The sequence below is a fragment of the Chlorocebus sabaeus genome, chromosome 24, assembly GCF_047675955.1.
Source record: "Chlorocebus sabaeus isolate Y175 chromosome 24, mChlSab1.0.hap1, whole genome shotgun sequence".
Taxonomy (NCBI): domain Eukaryota; kingdom Metazoa; phylum Chordata; class Mammalia; order Primates; family Cercopithecidae; genus Chlorocebus; species Chlorocebus sabaeus.
This window is the reverse complement of record NC_132927.1, coordinates 79,296,340-79,317,074: the sequence shown is the minus strand read 5'-3', so window position 1 is coordinate 79,317,074 and position 20,735 is coordinate 79,296,340. Positions and strand designations below refer to the sequence as shown.

Sequence of the window (20,735 nt, the reverse complement as noted above, 5' to 3'; positions counted from 1 at the left end):
GATGGAACATGGTATGTGGATGGTATATGAGAGTGGATTGTGGATGGTGGTGGAGAGTAATGGATGGTGAGCAGGGGACAGCTGATGGACAGCAGCATTGATGGTGCATGGTGTAGAGCATATGGATGGATGGCAGGTGGATGGTGAATGGTTGACGGGGTGGATGATGAGTGATAGAGGGTGGATGGGTGATGAATGGATGGATGAGGATGGTGAGTGAAAAATGAATGAATGGCCAGGTGCAGTGGCTCACGCCTGTAATCCCAGCACTTTGGGAGGTTGAGGCGGGCAGATCACAAGGTCAGGAGATCAAGACCATCCTGGCTAACACGGTGAAACCCCATCGCTACTAAAAAAAAAAATACAAAAATTTAGCTGGGCGTGGTAGCAGGTGCCTATAGTCCCAGCTACTCGGGAGGCTGAGGCAGGAGAATGGCGTGAATCTGGGAGGAGGAGCTTGCAGTGAGCTGAGATCATGCCACTGCACTCCAGCCTGGACCACAGAGTGAGACTCCATCTCAAACAAAAAAAAAAGAAAGAAAGAAAGAAAAGAAAAAAATGAATGGATGGTAATCAGGGAATGGTGGATGGAGAATGGCATAAGTGGATACATGGCCGGCAGGTAGATCATAAAGAATAGGTATTGGCCGGGTGTGGTGGCTCATGCCTGTAACCCCAACACTTTGGGAGGCCAAGGCAGGCAGATCACCTGAGGTCGGGAGTTCGAGACCAGCCTGACTAACATGGAGAAACCCTATCTCTACTAAAAATACAAAATTAGCTGGACATGGTGGCACATGTCTGTAATCCCCACTACTCCGAAGGCTAAGGCAGGAGAATCACTTGAACCCGGAAGGCGGAGGTTGTGGTGAGCAGAGATCACGCCATTGCACTCAAGCCTGGGCAACAAGAGTGAAACCCCATTTCCAAAAAAAAAAGAGTGGGTATTAAATGGTGGATGTTTTGGTGAGTGATGAATGCTGAATGGATGGATGGTGGATGGTGAATAGGTAGATGGTAGATGGATAGATGGTGGATGATGGTTGCATAAATGGTGAATTGTGGATGGAGATGGATGGATGGATGGTGGATAGTGAATAGATAGTGGATAGTGGATAATGGGTGGATAGCGGATGGTGGATGGGATGGTAAATGGAGGGGTAATGGATGGTAGATAAGTAGATAATGGATAAATGGTGGATGATGGATGGTAGGTGGATGGTGGTTGGTGGGTGGTGGATAGTGAACAAGTTAATGGAGATGGTGAATATTGAGTGGATGGATGGGTGGCAGATGGTAGATAGTAGATGATAGATGGTGGATGGTGGGTGGATGGAAGGAAGGATGGATGGTGAATGAGTGAATGGTGGATGGTGAATAGGTGGATGGCGGATGGTGGATATGAATGGTGATGGATGGATGGTGGATGAATGGATGGCTGAATGGCTAATGGTGGATGGCAGATTATGGGTAAGTGGATGGTGGATGGATGGATGGTGCATGGTAGATAGTGGATGAGAGATGATAGATGAATGGTGGATGGTGGATGAGTGGATGGTGAATGGGTGAATGGACATATGGATGGGAGGATGGATGGATGGTGGATGGTGGGTGAGTGAATGATGGGTGGATGGTGGATGAATGGATGGTGGATGGTGGATGTGTGAATGGATGGGTGGATGGATGAATGAACGGTGGATGAGTGAATTGTGGATGATGGATGAATGGATGGTGGATATGTGGATGGGTAGATGGATGGATGGATAGATGGATGGTGGAGAAAGGATGGTGGATGAGTGAATGGTGAATGTGTGGATGGCTGGTGGATGAATGGATGGATGGTAGGTGGTGGATGGGTGGATGGTGAATGTGTGGATGGATAGATGGTGGATGGATGGATAGTGGGAGTGGGTGGTGGATGGATGAATGGTGGATAGATGGATGGTGGACGTATGCATGAATGGATCGTGGGTAAATGAATGGTGAATGAGTGAGTGGTAGATGGATGGGTGGTGAATGAGTGGATGATGGATAGGTGAATGGATGGATGGAGGATGGGTGAATGATGGATGGATAAGTGGGTAGATTGGTGGATAGAAGGATGTTGGATGATGGATGGTAGATAGATGGAAGGTAATGGTGGATGGTGAATGGCGGATAGATGGGTGGTGCGTTAAGAATGGTGGATGATGGGTGGTGGATTGACAGAGGATAGTATTTTGTAGAAGGACAGTTGATCAATAGACAGATGATGGATGGTAGATGAAAGTAGATAGTTGGCCGGGCGCAGTGGCTCATTCCTATAACCCCAGCACTTTAGGAGGCTGAGGATGGAGGATCACTTGAAGTCAGGAGTTCAAGACCAGCATGGACAACATGGTGAAACCCTGTCTCTACTAAAAATACAAAAATTAGCCGAATGTGATGGTGCACGCTTGTAATCCCAACTACTCAGGAGGCTGGGGCCGAATTGCTTCAACCCGAGAGGCAGAGGTTGCAGTGAGCTGAGATTGTGCCTCTCCACTCCAGCCTGGGCGACAGAGTGAGACTCTGTCCAAAAAAAAAAAAAAAAAAAAGATCGTTGATTGTGAATGGTGAATGGGTAAGTGTATGGATGGCAGCTCGCAGACGGTGAATTTTATTGGTGGATAGATGGATAGAAGAGTGATTGTGGAAGAATGGTTGATGGATGGGAGTTGAATAAAGGAGAATGGGGGAAAGGGCAGATGGTGGCAAAATGAATCATGGTTGCATAGTGGATGGTTGATGGGTGAAACAGAAATTTTAGCTGTTGAATGGATGTGTACATATGGATAGTTTGCTGCAATGGATGGTGGGTGAGAGAAAGTTGTGGATTTTGGATGGTGAACGGTTGTAGATGGATGTTGGACAAGACCAAATGGAGGGATGGATTGATGGTGGATGAATAATGAGGAATGAATTTTAGATGACGTGTGAATGGATACTAGGTAGAGAGATAGTAGGTAGGTGGATGAGAGTACAGGAGTTACTGGATATAAATAAATGGGTGGGTGGACAGAGCATGGTGGATGAATTGTGAATGAATGTGGGCTAGGTGATGGATACATGATTGATAGGGGGTTGGGGGAATGGGTCTGCAGTGGATGCTTGGATCTGCATCATACACGTTGGAATGGTTGGGTGGTGAGTGAATGAAGGATGGATTTGTGGGTGATGGGAGGCAGAGAGGTAGAAAGATGAACAGCAAATAGATTGTGCATGATGTTTGGATGATTTGATGGTGGGGAGATGGGTTTCTGGGAGGGTGGTGAATTGGTCATTAGGGGATTACTGGTGGAGAGATGGATGGTGTGCCTTGTGGATTGGGGAGACACTGGTTGTGGCTGATGGAAGGGGAGAATGGTGGATGGTTACACTGGGTTCCAATGGCAGGATGGTTGATGAGTGACTAGGGAAGGGTGCAGGAAGGGTGGATGGTGGAGGTGGGTGTGTAGGCAGAGGACTGAGGGTGAAAGGGAAACTACTCAGTCTTGGAGACTTCTGGGACCTTCCACCCTCCAGGCCATCCTGCTGTTTCCTGCACCCCCACCCTTCACCTGCAGACCCTGCCATGAGCACCCCTTTGCTTGGCCTGGTATTTGCTTCTTTCATGAGTGATATGCTACATCCGGGGAGGAAGGAGCTGCCACTGGGGGGAGCTCTGCTTCCTTTTGTGTCCCAGGTGGGCGCCTTGCCTCAACATCTCTGATACCACCAACGTTGCCCCTTACCCTGTAGGGATCGCCTCGAGCAGAGGCCCCTGCGCTCAGTGGCTCTGTGGTGCTGGCCCAGCCTAGGAGGGGGAGGGTAGGTCCTCACGGTCCTGGAGTTTGGCTGGCCCCTTGCTGGACTCTCAGGTCCTCAATCAGGAACAAACAGGATATTTTGGGGTCACATCTGTTTTGCCCCTTGTCTTGCTTCTCAGTGGGAAGGAGGCAGTTTGATTGATTGGGTTGCGTTGGGCTTCACCTCTGAGTGTCTGGCTCTGCCCCCCATCCCCACCTCCATCATAAATGCAGAGAGCCAGGTGAGGCTCAGCAAACTTCACCCCTGGGGCTCAGGGCCACAGTCAAGCCTGAAAGGGCCCAGAGGCTGGGGCTACTTCTCCTCACAGTGGGGCCTCAGGGGAGTGCAGAGGTCTGGATGGCCAGGACTTGGAGCAGCAATGGAGCATCTTTGACCAATGCTGCCCCACCTGGGCGGGCCATTCCTAGATTGTGCTGTGTGGAGACGGTAGTGAGGCCACTTGGCTTCCTAGTCAGGGGAGGCTTCCTGAAGGAGGTGGCATTAAAATGAGACAGGAAGGATGAGATCCTAGCTGCAGCCACAGTGAAGAGGTTGAATTGAAGGTGGCAGACCAGAGCGGGCTGGGGCTGGCTGGGTGGGATACTGGGATCCATCTCTCTTGCCCTAAGTAGCAGCTGGAGGTGGGTCCAGCAGTCAGAGGGTGGCCCAGCAAGTTCACACGAGACAGCAGATAGGCACCAGAGCACTGGGCAGACAAACGGTACCGGAACTACTCACGTGCAAAGATGTGAGTTGAGGAATGTCTGAGACCACAATGCAGGTGCCATGTGTGCCCAGAAAGCCCTTGAGCATACGCACAGGTGCCCCTGGCCCTCAGGCACGCACAGGGCACACGCTTGCAAACGGCTCAGAACCTCAGCAGGGAGTCGGAGAAATGCAAAGCCCCAGAGTTTTCTCCAATGAACAGAACCTCTCACGGCCCAACTGCTTCAGCTAAGGCTGCATCTAGAGGCTGTCTCAGTCACTTGGTCCCTGTGTCTGTCTCCGTTATGGCTGGCGGCCCTCCTGTGTTGGTTTCCCTGTGTGCACAGCCTTCTCCACATGGCAAGGAAGGTGTCTTGGGAGAGTGAGACTCACCACCTCCTTGACCAGGCCATGGCAGTAGGGTCCCAGTGAGGTCTGATTGGTTCCTGTCTCCAACTCTACACCAATTACTGTAGCCTGAGGTTGCTGTGCTCTGATTGGCCACCCTGGCTCACAGCCTCTCCTGAGGTGTGGGGGCAGCAAGAGTGACAACCCTGCCTCCCGCACGTGGCAGGGCCAGGGAAAAGGTGAGGTGGGTCTGGGACATCAGCAAGACAGGGAAAGAGCCCACCAAGGCCTTGAGACAGGAACATGAGGGAGGCTTTGAGGGAGCCAAGAAAACCCACTGCAGTCGCTGGCGTCTGTGGTCCCGGCGCCCCAGAGGCTGAGGCAGGAGGATTGCTTGAGCGCAGGAGGTTGAAGCTGCAGTGAACTGCGATTACCCCAGCCTGGGCAACACAGTAAGATCTCATGTATTTTTTTTTTTTTTTTTTAAAGGAAGGCGGCTGGGCATAGTGGCTCACACCTGTAATCCCAGCACTTTAGGAGGCCAAGGCAGGCAGATCACCTGAGGTCAGGAGTTTGAGATCAGCCTGACCAACATGGTGAAACCCTGTCTCTACTAAAAACACAAAAATTAGCCAGGCTTGGTGATGGGCGCCTGTAATCCCAGCTACTCGGGAGGCTGAGGCAGGAGATTTGTTGGAACCCAGGAGGCAGAGGTTGCAGTGAGCCAAGCTTGTACCACAGCACTCCAGCCTGGGCGAGAGCGAGATCTGTCTCACAAAAAGGAAGGCAAGAGGCAGGAGAGAAGGGAAGAGAGAGCAGGTGAGGCCAGGCGGCTTGCTGAGAGCAGCGGTTGCTGGGATGGGTTGGATATAACTCAGAGGGGAGCCCAGGAGGGTGTGGAGCAGGGGTCTCCACCTAGCTTGGATGGGGCTGGGCCTGCTGCCTGTCTGCTGGGGTGGGGGACAGGCGGGGCCCCCCTGGTGGCATCTACCAGTGGTCAGACAAGTCCAGGACTCCAATGCTGTATGAGGCTGCGCAATTCACTTCACCTCCATTCCATTCGTCACCTGCAGAGCGAGGGTGGCAGTGCCCATCTCACAGGGCACAGGGGCCCAGTGCCCCTTCAGGCTGCAGGCCTGGCCTGTGGGGGGGTAGGAGAGCAGGAGCACCAGGAGACGAGAGCTCAACCCCGGAGGCACCGTTGGTCCCTTCTCCATCCATGGACAATGGGAGGAGGAGGACATCAGGGTGTTGGGGAGCTGAGGGTCTCAGGAGTACCAGCTGGGAAGCTGCCCCTGAGTGACTTGCTTCAACCCCACCCCAGGTGGGGAGGGCTCTGCAAGACCCGGATCAGGGGCCAGCCACTGTGCTGCCTCCACCTCCACTCCTCCTTCTGCACGGAGGGTTCATCCGCCCCTGCCCCTGCGCTGTGTGGAGGGGAAGGTTGTTAGGTGTTCGCCGGCCTCTGGGTCCAGAGGAGCCCCTGCTGGCAGTCAAGGTCACTGACTTGGTACTCAAAAACCCTTACTGTCCCTCCTTGGGCAGAGTTCCCGCAAGGTTGGCCGGACCAGGACATGAGTGGCTGTGACCCAGGCTGGGTATGTGGAGCCCGAGTGTGGCTGGTGGAGAGCAGTCACCCAGCACGAGGTGACCAGCGAGAGCTGTGCCAAGCAGGCCGCCTGAGATGGAGCTGGGCCCACGGGTGCTGAGGAATGGCTGGGACCACACTGCAGTGCCGTGTGTGCACAGAAGGCCCTTGACCATATGCACAGGTGCCCCCAGCCCTCAAGCACACATGGGGACACATGCTTGCAAATGGCTCAGAACCTCAGCAGGGAGTCGGAGACCCATGGAGCCCCAAGTACCACAGGGGCCAGGGAGGTGGCGGGGGTCCTCTGAGCTGAATGGCTGCAGGCTGGGGTGCAGGGCCCAGCCAGGGAGGGCACAGCCACCCTCCCCAAGGTCCAAGGTCCCTTGCAGGGGTGTTTCCTGTGGGCAATGTCCTGTCCATGTGGAGTGCTCTCCATGTGGCCTCTCAGGTGGACACCAGCATCATCTCTCTTTGACATGAAGCAGAGGCGCTGGGTATGCGCTCGTGTGAGCTGCACCCCTGGCTCCTAGACCCCTCCCAGCAGGTGCCAGCCCTCTTTCTGCCGTGTCCCCAGATCTGGGCCCCTTTGGCTCCCCGGGGTCTGGGCAGGGGGTTCTGAGCTCTGCCCTGGGAGGCTGACCCTGGGGCCTGGGGGTCCCTGGGGACTGAGCCCACTGAAAGCTGTGGTCTGAGTGGAGGAAGCGGGTTGGGACAGCCCCACAGGCGTCTTTCCCCTCCACCTTTAACTTCTAATCAAGTAACTCCGCACAGGACCGAGTCCCCGAGCAGCACTGCGGCACTGAGAGGATCCAGACGCCAGGCCTGGTCTCCCACCGCCAAGTGACCTGTGGCTGCAGGGTCAAGGCAGAGGCTTTAAGGATGACCTTGAAAATTTAAAAAATTAAAAGCATAGGCAGGCTGGGCGTGGTGGCTCACACCTGTAATCCCAGCACTTTGGGAGGCCGAGGTAGGCGGATCATGAGGTCGGGAGATCGAGACCATCCTAGCTAACACGGTGAAACCCCGTCTCTACTAAAAATACAAAAAATTAGCCGGGCGCGGTGGCAGGCGCCTGTAGTCCCAGCTGCTCGGGAGGCTGAGGCAGGAGAATGGTGTGAACCCGGGAGGAGGAGCTTGCAGTGAGCCGAGATCACGCCACCGCACTCCAGCCTGGGTGACAGAGCGAGACTCCGTCAATAAATAAACAAACAAACAAACAAACAAACAAACAAACAAAGCATAGGCAGCGCGGCCACCTCTACTGCACAGCCCTTTGGTGGTTCTGGTCTTTTAACAATAAATTGTTGATTTTAGGGTTAGATTATACAACTGCTCATTTTCAGAAAACTGAAAACCCCCTGGACTTCAATTCAGAATCAAATTTCTAGGCTTCCACCCACGTGGCTCCACTGGTGTCCTGCAGGGCTTGTGGCCCGGTCCGAGTGCCGCTGTCTCCCAAAGGACTGCAGGGCAGCGTGGGGAGGGTGTGCTGATCCAGCCCAGCGGCCGAGCCCTGGCCTCCTCCCCAGGCCTTGCTTTCCTTATCGAAACTCCAGATCACCAGCCTCCCACCACGCACCGTCCACCTTCAGTCCAGACTCTGCCCTGGTTCGGTTGCCGGGTTGGCTCCCGGGTGTGGGGGCTGCTGCACGGCAGAGCCAGGGCCACGGGGGAGCTGTGGCTGAGGGCTCTGAGTGTGTGCCTCCCTGCTCCGCACCGCTCCCATTCCAGCATCACTCATCTGGGCCAGAACAGAGCAGCCCCCTGAGCTGAGGGGAGGCAGGCGAGGGCCACAACCTCCTCCTTCCCTAGGCCTAGACGGTGACACCCCTGGTTCCCAACTCCCTGCAGGATCTGGGCTGCCCCTAGCAGGACGGAGCCAGGTGATGGCCTGGTGTGCACCTGAGGGCTGAACTCAGTCCCTCCATCCCCCTTGAGGTCTGGACGTCAGGCTGGAGGTAGGGAATCCCTGCCCAATGCCCTGGGGGGAGCAGCTCAGAAGCTCCCACTCCCCTCCCCGGTCGTTTCTTGCTGCATGATCTGAGGCCGGCTCTGCAGATGTCCCCGCTAGCGCCCTCAGCCCAGGCCAGTCCAGCAGGTCTTGGGGTTTGCCGTCCATCTACTCTCCTGTAGGACTCCCAGAGGGTGCAAGAATCCAGGCCGGGTGCAGTGACGCACGCCTGTAATCCCAGCACTTTGAGAGGCCGAGGTGGGGGGATCACCTGAGCTCAGGAGGTCAGGACCACCCTGGGCAACATGGCAAAACCTTGTCTCTACTAAAAATACAGAAATTAGCCCGGCATGGTGGCATGCGCCTGTGGTCCCAGCTACTCAGGAGACTGAGGTGGGAGGATCACTTGAGCCTGAGAGGTTGAGGCTGCAGTGAGCCGAGATCACACCACTGCACTCCAGCCTGGGTGACAGAGAGAGACCCTGTCTCAAAAAAAAAAAAAAAAAAGGGAGGTCAAGGCAGGCGATCACCGGAGGTCACAAGTTTGAGATCAGCCTGACCAACAGGTAGAAACCCCGTCTCTACTAAAAATACAAAAACAGCCGGGCGTGGTGGCAGATGCCTGTAATTCCAGCTATTCGGGAGTCTGAGGCAGGAGAATCGCTTGAAGCCAGGAGGCAGAGGCTGTGGTGAGTCAAGATTGCGCCATCGCACTCCAGCCTGGGTGAGAACAGCAAAACTCTGTCTCAAAAACAGAAAAAAAAAAAGATCCAGTTTCTGTAATCCTCAAGCCAGCCCCCTCCAGCTGACACTCCCCGTTCGTCGGCATGTGGTGCTGGCTGTCCTAGCCGTCCCATCCCTGGCCCAGCTCACACTTGCGGTCAGCGGTGACACCTGCACACTGCCTGGTCTCCATAGGTGTCCTGGTATCCTCAAGGCTGCAGCAGGACCCTGGGCTTGAGGGCACAGGGAAGATGGATGGAGCGCAGGCCCCCACCATATGGGTGTGAAGATTTGGGACCCCCAGATGGAAGGACCGGTAAGGCTGTCCTGGGGCAGCTCCCGGGATCCAAGGTACCACAGGTTCCCCATCATGTGTGGGGTGGAGGCTGCCAGTCCCAGGAGGATTCCAGTGCCCCACTACTGCCACCAGCCAGGGTGCGGCAGGGGTGGTGTGGGCCTGCAGAGAGGGCAGGACTGGGGCTGGGCGGGCAAGGGACCCTCAGGAGAGGCCCTGAGACCTTGAGGGAGGACCCTGGGGAGCTGCTCCTAGGACCACTCCTTCCTGCTCAGTGGGCCACACGTGGGGGCCAATGGCATCTGTTCTGGATGTGGCCCCAAGCAGTGCCCTGAAGGATGGGGAGGCACTGAGCAGGGCGCTGTGGTGGCTGCAGCGGACCCTGGGAGAAGCAGGACAGTGGTGGAGGGCTGAGCGGGTCTCCCCATCTGATAATTCTGGGGAAACTCGAGGGAGATGCAGGGCTTCCTGTACCAGGCCTGACCCAAACAACTCCCTGGAGAAATGGAAGGCAGGCCACGGTGGCAGTGGCGCCCAGGAGCCCTTAACTCTGCCACGAGCAGCTGCTGAAGGACACTGCCCAGACCCGGCATGTCAGCACTGGTGTCACTCCTCATTAACCATCTTGTTTCACAGTGGGAGGAGGTGCTGTCCTTCCAATGTACAGAGGAGGAAACTGAGGCTCGAAGGCTTCAAAGTCCCACGAAGTGGTGGAGCTGAGGCTGACCCCAGGCCTGTGGGTCCAGCATGCCCTTTCCACCATGCCAGATGGCGGGCACGTGTCCGAGTAGGAGGTCAGAGCTCCGCCTCATATGCTCGGGACCAAGCCACAGACTTGTGAGCCTGGCCCCCGGGATTCCCTTCAGGTCAGAGGCTGCAGGCAAAACTGTAAGCAAAGTGGGCCCCTTGCTGAGAATTACAAAGAATTTCAAGATGGTGACAGAGGGCAGTAACCCAAGCATAGGACTCTGGCCACACAGGTCTTAGCCAGGTGGCCACCCTGGGCCCAGCCACTGAGAGGACAGCCACGGGGTCCGGCAGGAGGGAGGGCCACTCACCTGGGGCCCAGCCTGCAAGAGACGGTGTGATCAGAAACTGAGACTCCATAATCAGATTTATTTTCCTCTAATAAGACAGTTTAGCATCTCCGAGTTTTGCATTCTACAGTCTTACAAACTTTAGTTATTAGCATCAGAAACACAAAAACATTGCAAGACCTCAAAACACAAATAAATACCAAATAAAACCACACATAATATACAATAAACAAAAATATAAAACAGTAATGCTATCAGAAAGTCAGGCATGTTGCCAACTCACAGTAACAACATGATTATTGCTGGGCAATCACTGACGGTCTTTTTGTTTTTTTCTTAGAAGAGCGGAAAACAGGGCCCGAATCACTGGTCACAGAATCACTTGGACTGTCGAGATGTGTCCTCACAGCAAGCGGCTACTACAGACGCAATTTTTAAAACAGGCAGATTAAAAAGATAGGGTCAAATGAGACTGGCCTTCTTTGGTCTTTGTTTTTGGGTAACAGAACTGAACACAGAGGCACCGGCAGAGAAGGGGTTGCAAATCTGCAGATGCTGTGCAGCGTCTACACTGCCCTCCACACTTCACACACCTTCTCCCACAGGCATCTCTTAGAGAAATCACCGGACATCATGCCAGCTTGTGTGTTTTCCGATTAAGTCACTGAATTTGCTGTTGGAGGGGTATCTTACTTGTTTGAGGGGACTAAGTTGTCAAAACCTATCATCACCTAATTACAGGAGTGGTGCAGCGACCCTGGACTGCTAGCATCTTTTCACGGTGAGAGCTCACAAGACAGACTAGACACAGTGCAGCAGGAGAAATGAAACGCAGGCTCTGCTTGGCCACCGGGGCCTCCTCACCCGCACACCTGCCAGCCCTGAGGCGGCCGAGGCTTCATATGTCTGCCCTGCAACCGCATGTGGGGCACACCTGGGTCAGGTGGAAAACGCCCTTGCAGTGAGCTGCGGGCCCCGCCTCACGCCGCCTGCTGGCCCGGCTCCCTGATGCCACTGTGCCTGTGACCATCAGCACCAGCCTGGACGAGGCAGCAATAATGACCAGTAGCCTGCCCACACTGACCTCGCCTGGCCTGGGCCCCGGTGGGGACATTCTACTTTGGAGAAAACAGAGCTACTGAGATTTGCAAACGGAAAACAGAACAATGGTCATGGGCTGAGAAGTAGATTTGGGTGACAGACCCTCATTCATCACAGACACAAAAGCAAAGGGGCTCCCAGCACTCTCCCTAGCCCTCCTTCTGCAGTCTACTAAGTAAAGATCTGCACTACATTTTCTAAAACCAGTATTTTACAGTTCTGCTGGAGCCCTTTTGACACACAAATTACCCCCAGTACAGGGAGGAGTCTGGGAGGGCTGCGAATTGAGCAAGGGGCCCGCAAGGGGAGTCTGCGCCTGCCCAACCCTGCAATGGCCCACGGAGACAGTGGCACTGCCACCCTGCTGGAGCTGTGCACAGGGTAACAGTCCTCGCGCCAATCCTCCCTGTGCAGGGGAGAAAGGAGGTGTCAGCCCAGCTGTTGGGATCAGTGTACTCCCTGGCCCTCCCTTGGGTTGACAAGGAATGACCCCGCTAGGGACAGAATGGTTGTTTAAGGACCCATCCAGACCACCCTTCCTTTGTCTGACATCACCTCTGGCTGAAGGATGTGGGTCCACCATGGTGACTACCACCAGACACCATCAAGCAAAAGGGGTGCTGGAATGTGACGTTGGCATGGCCGACATCCATGGGACATGTGGCCCCTGGCCCAGGGTGACTGAGGACCCTGGAGCAGGCTGAGGTGGTCTGGGAGGCAGCTGGTTGTCCCAGGGACTGTGCCTGGAACTGCATCCTCACCAAGCTGGGCCACATGGGGTTATGGGGAAGCCTCCTGCCACAGCCGGTGCAGTGAGAGCCCTGGCAGGCGGTGGGCCTGTGGGGCCCGGGCCAAGGAAGTGGCCCAAGGAGCAGGAGCCCCAGTACGCCACACCATGGCTCCCCGGGCACCACAGGCCAAGAAGGGCATGGGGGATGGGACAGGAAAGGAGGGAGAGGCAGAAGCTGCTGCCTGAGCAAAGGGCTCCTTGTTCAACTGACTGTGGTGGCATGGAAGGGACACAGGTGCCGTCCCTCGGCAGAGGCTGCTCTGGGGAGGAAGGGGTGACAGAATGGGGCTGCAACCTGGGTCTCCAGGGCCCCCTCTGCCCGCCTGCACAGGGAACACACATCTGCAAGTCCACGCCTTCGCCCAGGGCTCTGGTGAGGCTTGCGCTCAGGGGACAGCACCACTTTCATGCTTGACGGCTCCTAGAATTGACACAAACCCTGACCTGGCCGCCTGTGTGTCACCAGGGCACGGCGAGTTGAAAAGCCCAGTGTATGTCAGGGCCTACTCAGGCTCCCTCCAGCCCAGCTGGAGCTGGCACGTCTAGTCCCAAAGCCAGGGCCCCATGGGCCCCCACTTCCACCCTCACTGAGCCACCCAACCCTGCGGGAAAGGCCCTACTCCCAGCCTGGCCCCCATATCATCAAAGACACACCCCAACTTCTAGCTCTTGCAGGCTCTGCTGGAAAAGCCCTAGAACCAGACGGTCAGGCTTCCAGGCCCGGCTGCAGCTTGCACGGGGCTCAGTGCAGTCACAAGAGCCAGTGCCCTTCATGTGAGCCGGGCCCAGGCCAGCCACCCAGCGTGCCTGGCAGCAGGGAGCAGCCCGAACCACGGTGTCCTGGAGAAACTGCTCGAGGCGAGGGGAGAGGGGACGGTGTTTTGTTACGAAGGTGATGGGAAACAGACCAGCCTAATTCGTGCAGAGGACTCAGTTGGTTTCTGTAAAGTACTGAACAGTTCTGTCCTGCTGGGAGTTTGGTCACTTTTGGTAAATAAGCAGCACCCCCAAGCACACAGTGTGCACCCCCGTGTCATGCTTGCTGCCAGGGCCCTGTGACACGGGGATGGCCGGCCACTGCCCGAGGGGCCGCTGGGCCTCAGCTACAGGGAGATCATGGCCGCAGGCTGGCTCAGGCGGCGAGCGCCAAGTGAGGGTGCCCCGGGGTTGAGGGTGGAGCAGCACAAGGCTTGCCCACCGCTGGGAGAGGGGACGCCGTCCCAGGCTGCTGCCCCCCGTGCTGAGTATATGAGAGGAAGACACACCCAGAACAGAGACCCCAATACAACCAAACACAAGGACAAAGCGTGTGACATGGGCCATCCCATCCTCAAGGACCCCCGTCACTCAGGTTATGTCTGTGGGACCCTTGGGTGGGGTCCCATGGCGTCCCCCCAGGAGCGTCTGCCTGGGAAGGGCTACTGGAGACGTCCCAGCGACACGCACTGCTGCTTCCGGGGGCCACAGCAGGCCCTCAACCCAGAGGGGAGGAAACGGTTCTTACCAGACCAAGATGTTGCATAACCTTAATCTAATATTGTACATTTTGTGAAGGGGAAGTTGCAGGGATGTCCCTGTTGTTAACCCCTGACCTCAGGAAAACTACCTGAGGGCAGGTAGGGGACAGGCCTGAGGTGGGGGACACCTTCAAGGAACAGTTTTCTGCAGCTCCTGCAGGAAGTCCTTGCTTTATGAGCTCCCTCACGGGGCGGAACCAAAGATACTCATTCCCCCAAAGCAATCCCAGGAAAGCGGGGAAAGGAAAGGCAGATAAGAAAAACGGAGCGCTTCGACCGCAAAAGGGCGCGGCAGGCCCCTCATGGGAGCTCGGGGCACAGGGGTGCGACGGAGGGCACTTCCAGCAGGCACTGGGGCGAAGGCACACCCAGGACAGATGGCAGCACCAGAGACAGGTGGGCCACCGGGCACCCACCAAGCTGTCCCCGCGCGGCCACGGGGAGAGCCGAGGCAGGCAGTCTGACGTGCACGGCCCAGCTGGCCAATTGTGGGCGCGGCTTGTGGGCAAGTGGCACAGGTGTGGCGGTTCGCACGCATTGGTTTTGCCTAAGAAGCACCCGTCGCGTGTAGCACCCATCAGTGGTAAGAGCACCATGAAGCGTGGTGCATAGCAAAAGGGGTGCAGGGGCCGGGCTCCAGGCTTCTAATCACAGTTGGACACTGAGAGACAGTAAACAGTGAGTTGAGAAAATGCCGTCCGGGCAGGCGCAGGCTGGGACGACGGGCCCTGTGGCCACCCTTCCCGCCAGGGTGGTGGTCAGGAGCGCCCATCAGTCAGCCTGGGCAGGCCCCCGAGCAGCGGTCTCTGGAATGCTCAGAGGGTTCTGCTTCGGGCTGTGGGGGTGCCCACGGCCCCAGTGGGGACACGGAGAGGCTCGGCTTCTGTTCCACACCTGCCTCCCTCAGGGTGGGACCAGGCCGTACTTGGACCAGGCGGCTCACTCGTGGGGCCTAGAGATTTGGAATCTGTGGTAATTAAGCAGCAGAGGCTCCAGAAGCCGACGGTGGAGCCTGGCTTCCCCTCAGCAGGTGCGGAGGTGTCTGAGGGCCCTTGTAGAGACAAAGATCTAGTGGTGGAGAGAAAAGTCTGGTTAAACTAGCACTTTCTAGAATTATGCTCAACGCAAACCCAGGGTGGAGAAGCAGCATGTCACATCTAAGGCACATGTACCGTATGCCACCAGCTCTATGCGCAATGTTGCTTTCGGAGACCATTGACGGCATGCAGCAAGATGACAGGATGGAGAAACACGCCTGCGGGCCTCCCTCAGCAGTCACCCGCCCACCCCTGACATGGAGACCGAAGGCCGGTGCTGTCAGCAACAGAGAGCTCATCCGAACACATGGGGCAGAATCCAAACACCTACAGGATTTTGTTTAGAACTCCAAAGTTCAACGGATGCCCTATTTTAGGGTGAAAACAATTATAAATCTGAAAATGATGCACAGCATCCATGAGCGAGGCTCCGTTCAGAATTGTGAAGTCGTGTCATTAACTACGACAGATATTGAAGGTTTACATTTCTAACGAGAAATAACAACAGGTTGAATATTCTCTTTCCTATCACAAGTGATAACCAGTGTTTGATATTTTATATTTTCTTCCAAGAAATATCAGTCTATCAGCGTTTTAAAATAAAATGTTTGCAGTAACAATTATTTGTAGAACTTTAAATTAAAAATGATTCTGAATTTAGAGACTTTCAAAAAAAAGACCTAGGTATACTTCAGGGTCTTCTGACAAACAAATTATTAAAACAGAGACCAGATGAGGCCTTAAAAATAGACAATATACTGTATTTGAAACAAAATTGCACTCTTGAATTTTAGAAAGAAGATATCAGAATTGCATTACTATTTCATAAATTCTCCTTTTACTTAACATGCTGACATGTCCAGCCATCCCCACATGTGTGTGTGTGTTTTTTTTTGGTGTTCAAGTTTAAGGAAGAAAAATCATGTTTCTTTCGTTTAGCATATATGTTTTCCACCTTAATTAACTAGATCTTTAAAAATGAAAATGAAAACCTTCTCTGACAGCAATATTTATCTCGCTGAAGGATAAATAATTCTTCAGAGTGAAGTGTGGCTAGTCTATTATAAAACGTGTCACGTGTGCTCACGCGTGGCTCCTCCCGCCGGCACGCGTCCGCCTTCTGCCGCTTCCTCCGTCCCACAAGGTCCTTTTCTGAGTGCGAGGACCTCGGTGAAGACAGACCGGTTCAAATCCCCCAGAGGAGTTGCCTTCTGCTAAATCCACCTCCCCAGCTACTCATCAGGGATCGGGCAGATCCGAAGTATCCACTATGACTTTAATAAAAATTGTATCATCTTTAATATATGTCCCATTTTCTAGAACAGTCTGGGCCACAAAGACTGGGCAGCCAGAGGCGATATTCATCTCTCCAGTGGGCTTCTTGAAGCTGCTGCTGTTGGGGTCGGGCTTGAACGCATCTCCCAAATGGCGCCGAGAGGACCCCTGATCCATCAGCATGAGTGTCACTTTCTGCTTAAACGGCCATGGAAGCAGGGCATCATATTCTCCACGCATGATGACAAAAAACAGCGACAGGTGCGTCCCCTTTCCCATCCCATCCCCGTTCAGGTAGACCCTGGCACACATCTTATAGCCAAAGTAGCCAGTGTAGAAAGGCTGGCTGTAAAGGGACAGGGTCTTCCCCATGACGGCCTCCTGCTTCCGCCGCTTGTAGTCACGAATCTTCCAGATGAGCACGCCGTTGTAGCTGGCGGTCTCCAGGACCTGGAAGCGCAGGTCCATGTCGGCCAGGCGGATGTCGTGCACACTCAGCATCTGGTCATGCCGGCTCAGCTGGGACTCCAGCAGGCCTGCCACAGGTGAGGAGGGATTTGGTGAATGAGACAGGTGAACGTCAGAAAGGTTAGGAAAGCAAAGCTGCACCAGCACTTTTTATTTTATTTCATTTTTTTGAGACGGAGTCTCACTCTGTTGCCCAGGCTGGAGTGCGGTGGCGTAGTCCCAGCTGACTGCAACCTCTGCCTCCCAGGTTCAAGCGATTCTCCTGCCTCAGACTCCTGAGCAGCTGGGATTACAGGTGCCTGCCACCACGCTTGGCTAATGTTTGTATTTTTAGTAGGGACAGGGTTTCACTATGTTGGCCAGGCTGGTCTCGAACTCCTGACCTCAGGTGATCCACCTGCCTCGATCTCCCAAAAGTGCTGGGATTGCAGGCATGAGCCACCGCACCTGGCCCTTTTTTTTCTTTTTGAGACGGAGTCTCTGTCGCCCAGGCTGGAGTACAGTGGCGCGATCTCAGCTCACTGCAAGCTCCACCTCCTGGGTTCACGCCATTCTCCAGCCTCAGCCTCCCGAGTAGCTGGGACTACAGGCGCCCACCACCATGCCTGGCTAATTTTTTGTATTTTTAGTAGAGACAGGGTTTCACTGTGTTAGCCAGGATGATCTCGATCTCCTGACCTCATGATCTGCCCACCTCGGCCTCCCAAAGTGCTGGGATTACAGGCGTAAGCCACCGTGCCTGGCCTCATTTTTTAATTTTTAAAGAGGCAAGGTCTCGCTCTGTTGCTCAGGATGGCATCAAACTCCTGAGCTTAAGTAATCCTCCCGCCTCAGCCTCCCAAAGCACTGGGACTATAGGCCACACCACCATGCCCAGTCACATCAGCATCTGAAACAATATAAAAATGACTGTGGTTTCTGGGGGTAACACCAGCAAAACTGTGTAGACAGATGTCCTGAGGCCACCGCCTCCCAGGGAAGAGCCCAGGTCCCTGCCCCAGTTCTACCACCGCTCTCATGCCCACAGCCCTGTCTGGACACATTACTAGGCACGGCCTGCTGAGAGGGGATGTCCTAGGTGGGTGACCTGCCTGTGTGTCACAGGACACCTCACTGCAGGGTCTAAGACAGAGCACTCCGACTCCACTATGGCTTCCTGGGAAGCCTGCTGGTGGGAGCCCCTGGGAGCAGGAGACAGCTGTGCTCTCCCCACCCCTCCCACCGGTCTCAGTGCCTGCAGGTGTCCTCTGCTCTCTCAGAGGCGAAGCTGCTCCCCTCTCCTCCAGCCTCATCCTCTGCCTGCTTCATCCGGCCCCCCACATGCCATGGTAATCTGTGTTCTTTCTGCCATTAATCCTCTTCATGTAAATATTCCCAATACTCTTTCAGTCCCCAAAGCCATAGGCCCACATCTGCTTGTGGGATCAGAAACACGCTGGCAGAGCGCAGTGGGACTGTTGCCCCCTGGCCCTTAGGAGTCAGGTCTGGGGCGCCCCGACCAGCAGGTCCTGGCCATGTGCACCTGGGCCTGTCCTGCAGGTCATATTGTGGCCAGTCTCTCCCAGGAGGGCTTTGTAGCTTCCCGTGGCTGCAGCTGCCCCTACTCTCTACACCACACAGAGCCTCACATGGAGGGGACAAGCCTGTGTGGGAAACGTTTGTCTTTGCTGGGGGACTTTCAGCAGGAAAGTCATCACACCTCTGCGTGTTACCCATAATTGGAAAGAACTGTTCTAAGGCACATGTACCTAACATAGCCCTCATCCCACAGACCCCGCCCCAGCAGTCCCCCGGGGCCCAGATGCACACTGCTGGCCCGGCCCCGGCCCCGGCCCCGGCCCCTGACTCACCTGTGTTCCGAGCCACTTGCCCTGCGCTCTTGTCCACACTCTCCAGCTCAGTCACGCGGTTCTGGAGGGACTCCACGCTGCTCTTCATGCTGTCTGCTTCCTCCCAGTTCTGCCGGAAGGGCCGGATCTCTTTGTCGAGCTCCTTCAGTTTCTCTGCTTGGCTGTCTATCACTCGCTTCCAAACCAAAGGTGTTAAAAAGCAAAACATAGTTAGGACTTAGAAAATGCTGCACCGCCTCCCATCAAATACAGACGGGCTAGGAGCAGAACAGTCACAGAGGCCTGCTACCCGCGGCTCTGACTCCAGGAGCGGGGCTCTGCATCGGACCTCCTGGGAGCTCCCTGGGAACAAGTGCTTGTGCCGGCAGGGAGCACTCGAGGTGACATGAAGCCAGATGGAAGAAAACAACAGGAGGCTCCACTAGGTCAGCTTGCTTTGTCAACAGAGAGCCACCAGGAAAGCGAAGTGACAGGTGGCAAGTGTTCAGAAGACCAGGGGAGAGGTCTCCGCTGTCTCTGGGGCAGGCAGCAGCTCATGCTTCTGCTGCCCACGGCTCCTGCCCAGGCTTCCCTGTTTCACAGCAGCGCTGGTGCCACCTGCCCGCCTGTTTCTCACATGCCCACACCCTGGCATCAGTCAACCCCACACCAGCAATCTTGTCAGACACCTAGATCCAACCTCACCCTCACACTCCCACGTGTTCCTCCCAGCTCTTCTCCCAGGCCACAGCACCTGTGCAGGGCCACAAGGCTCTCATGGACATCTCTTCTGCAGCCCTCGTATACCTCGGGGGCCATAGGTATGATGGAGGGTCCCTGCTTCCCAGAGAAACCTCACCGCTGTAAGTGCAGGTCCCACGGGGCAGGTGGCCCTGCATGGCTGCCACAGGGTCTCAGGTTTAGGATGCCAGAATTGTGCCCATGTGCCCTCATCTTCCCTTGGAACATCTAAAGACCTCCTACCCTGCTGCTGGGTCTGGGGCAGAAGCACAGCCCTGTCTCTGTGGCTGCCCCAGAATGACCCCAGGATCCCAGGAGAAGACTCCCACTCCTCACACTCCTCCCACCTGGATGGTGGCAGGAAAGGGCCCCAAGGCATGTCCTCAGGCCCTGGGTGAAACCCAGTGGGCCGATGCTGCAGACACAGGGGTCTTCCCCCACCAGCTCCACACCCAGGCTGCCAAGCCCCAGCGAGGGAGGCAGGAACACAGAAACCCTGCCCCGAACACGTGAGGCTGCCAGCAACCAGGCCTGACTTCAAGCTACTTCATTTAATTCAGAAACCCTTTCCCAAAACACACAGGCCGCTCGTATTTGTCACTACTTGGAGGCGTGGGAGCTGTACTCCGCCCTGGTGGCCCAGTCTGTGTTAAGGGGCTGGAATGCACACCTGTGAGATGAAGCCAGGGACTTAAAGGGTTTTCACTTCAAAAAAGGATGTGCATTTTCAAGCAGCTTGTGAGGGCTGGAGGGTTTAGTGCTCAGTGAAGCTGTGGAATGACTGAGCCACCTCATAAGCTGCGGCCACACCGGGTGCTCACGGGGCGGGTCCCAGGGCCCCCTGAATTCACTTCTCCTTTTGGAAGTCTATTTTTAAACATCTAGGTTTCAGCACCTTTGCTGGCTGTTATTAACCACGAAGACACAAACATGACAGGTTTGGGTGGCTTTTTGGGTATAAAAGCAGTGTTATTCTTCCTGTTCTTTCCAAGAAACGAACACCTCTTTCCACTGTCATTGTCCCTTTAAATTGACACTGTCCCTGCCCCTTTAGTTTACACAATCGTACATGCTCAGAAGGATATTTAATTAGCTCACCAAGTCTATTTGCTGGGGGACAATACCACTGACGACACTGAACATCCAAACCACACAGCTCCTCCAGTGAGCACCAGGAGCCTCTTGAATCTCTACCTTCTGATACCGTGCACTGAGCTGGCAGGTGCTCGTGAGTTGCAGGGGAAACTTAATGAAAACATCAACAGAAGTCTGAGAGATGCCCTTTGTAACTTAGCAAACTCCGAAATGAAGCATGAGTCCCAGGCAGGGTGGCCCAGGACAAGCTGTGCCTCACACTAAGCCTCAGGCCCCTGAGGTTAAGAGGGGGATGGCACCCAGCCACCCCTCCCCCATGATGGTGCTACACAAGGGCACGCCTGACCTCGAGCACAGAACGGGAGTCTCCAGCAAGGACTCCCCTGCACAGCAGGGGCCCCCAAGTCAGGAACACACAACATGCA

At 55.2% G+C, this 20,735-nt stretch overlaps 1 protein-coding gene across 7 annotated transcripts in view; it reads right to left on the bottom strand.

Annotated features, from left to right (window-relative positions):
• Positions 1-10,516: 10,516 nt before the first annotated feature.
• TRAF3 (TNF receptor associated factor 3) overlaps positions 10,517-20,735 on the bottom strand; it is a 137,045-nt gene continuing 126,826 nt past the window's right edge. For all 7 annotated transcript variants that reach the window (XM_007987922.3, XM_037984568.2, XM_007987919.3 and 4 more), the window contains 2 exons: positions 18,496-18,670; positions 10,517-16,713 (listed from right to left, as the gene is read on the bottom strand). In XM_007987922.3, coding sequence (XP_007986113.1) covers positions 16,142-16,713; positions 18,496-18,670 — 747 coding nt within the window. In that variant the 3' untranslated portion in view covers positions 10,517-16,141. The remainder of the gene's footprint in view (positions 16,714-18,495; positions 18,671-20,735) is intronic.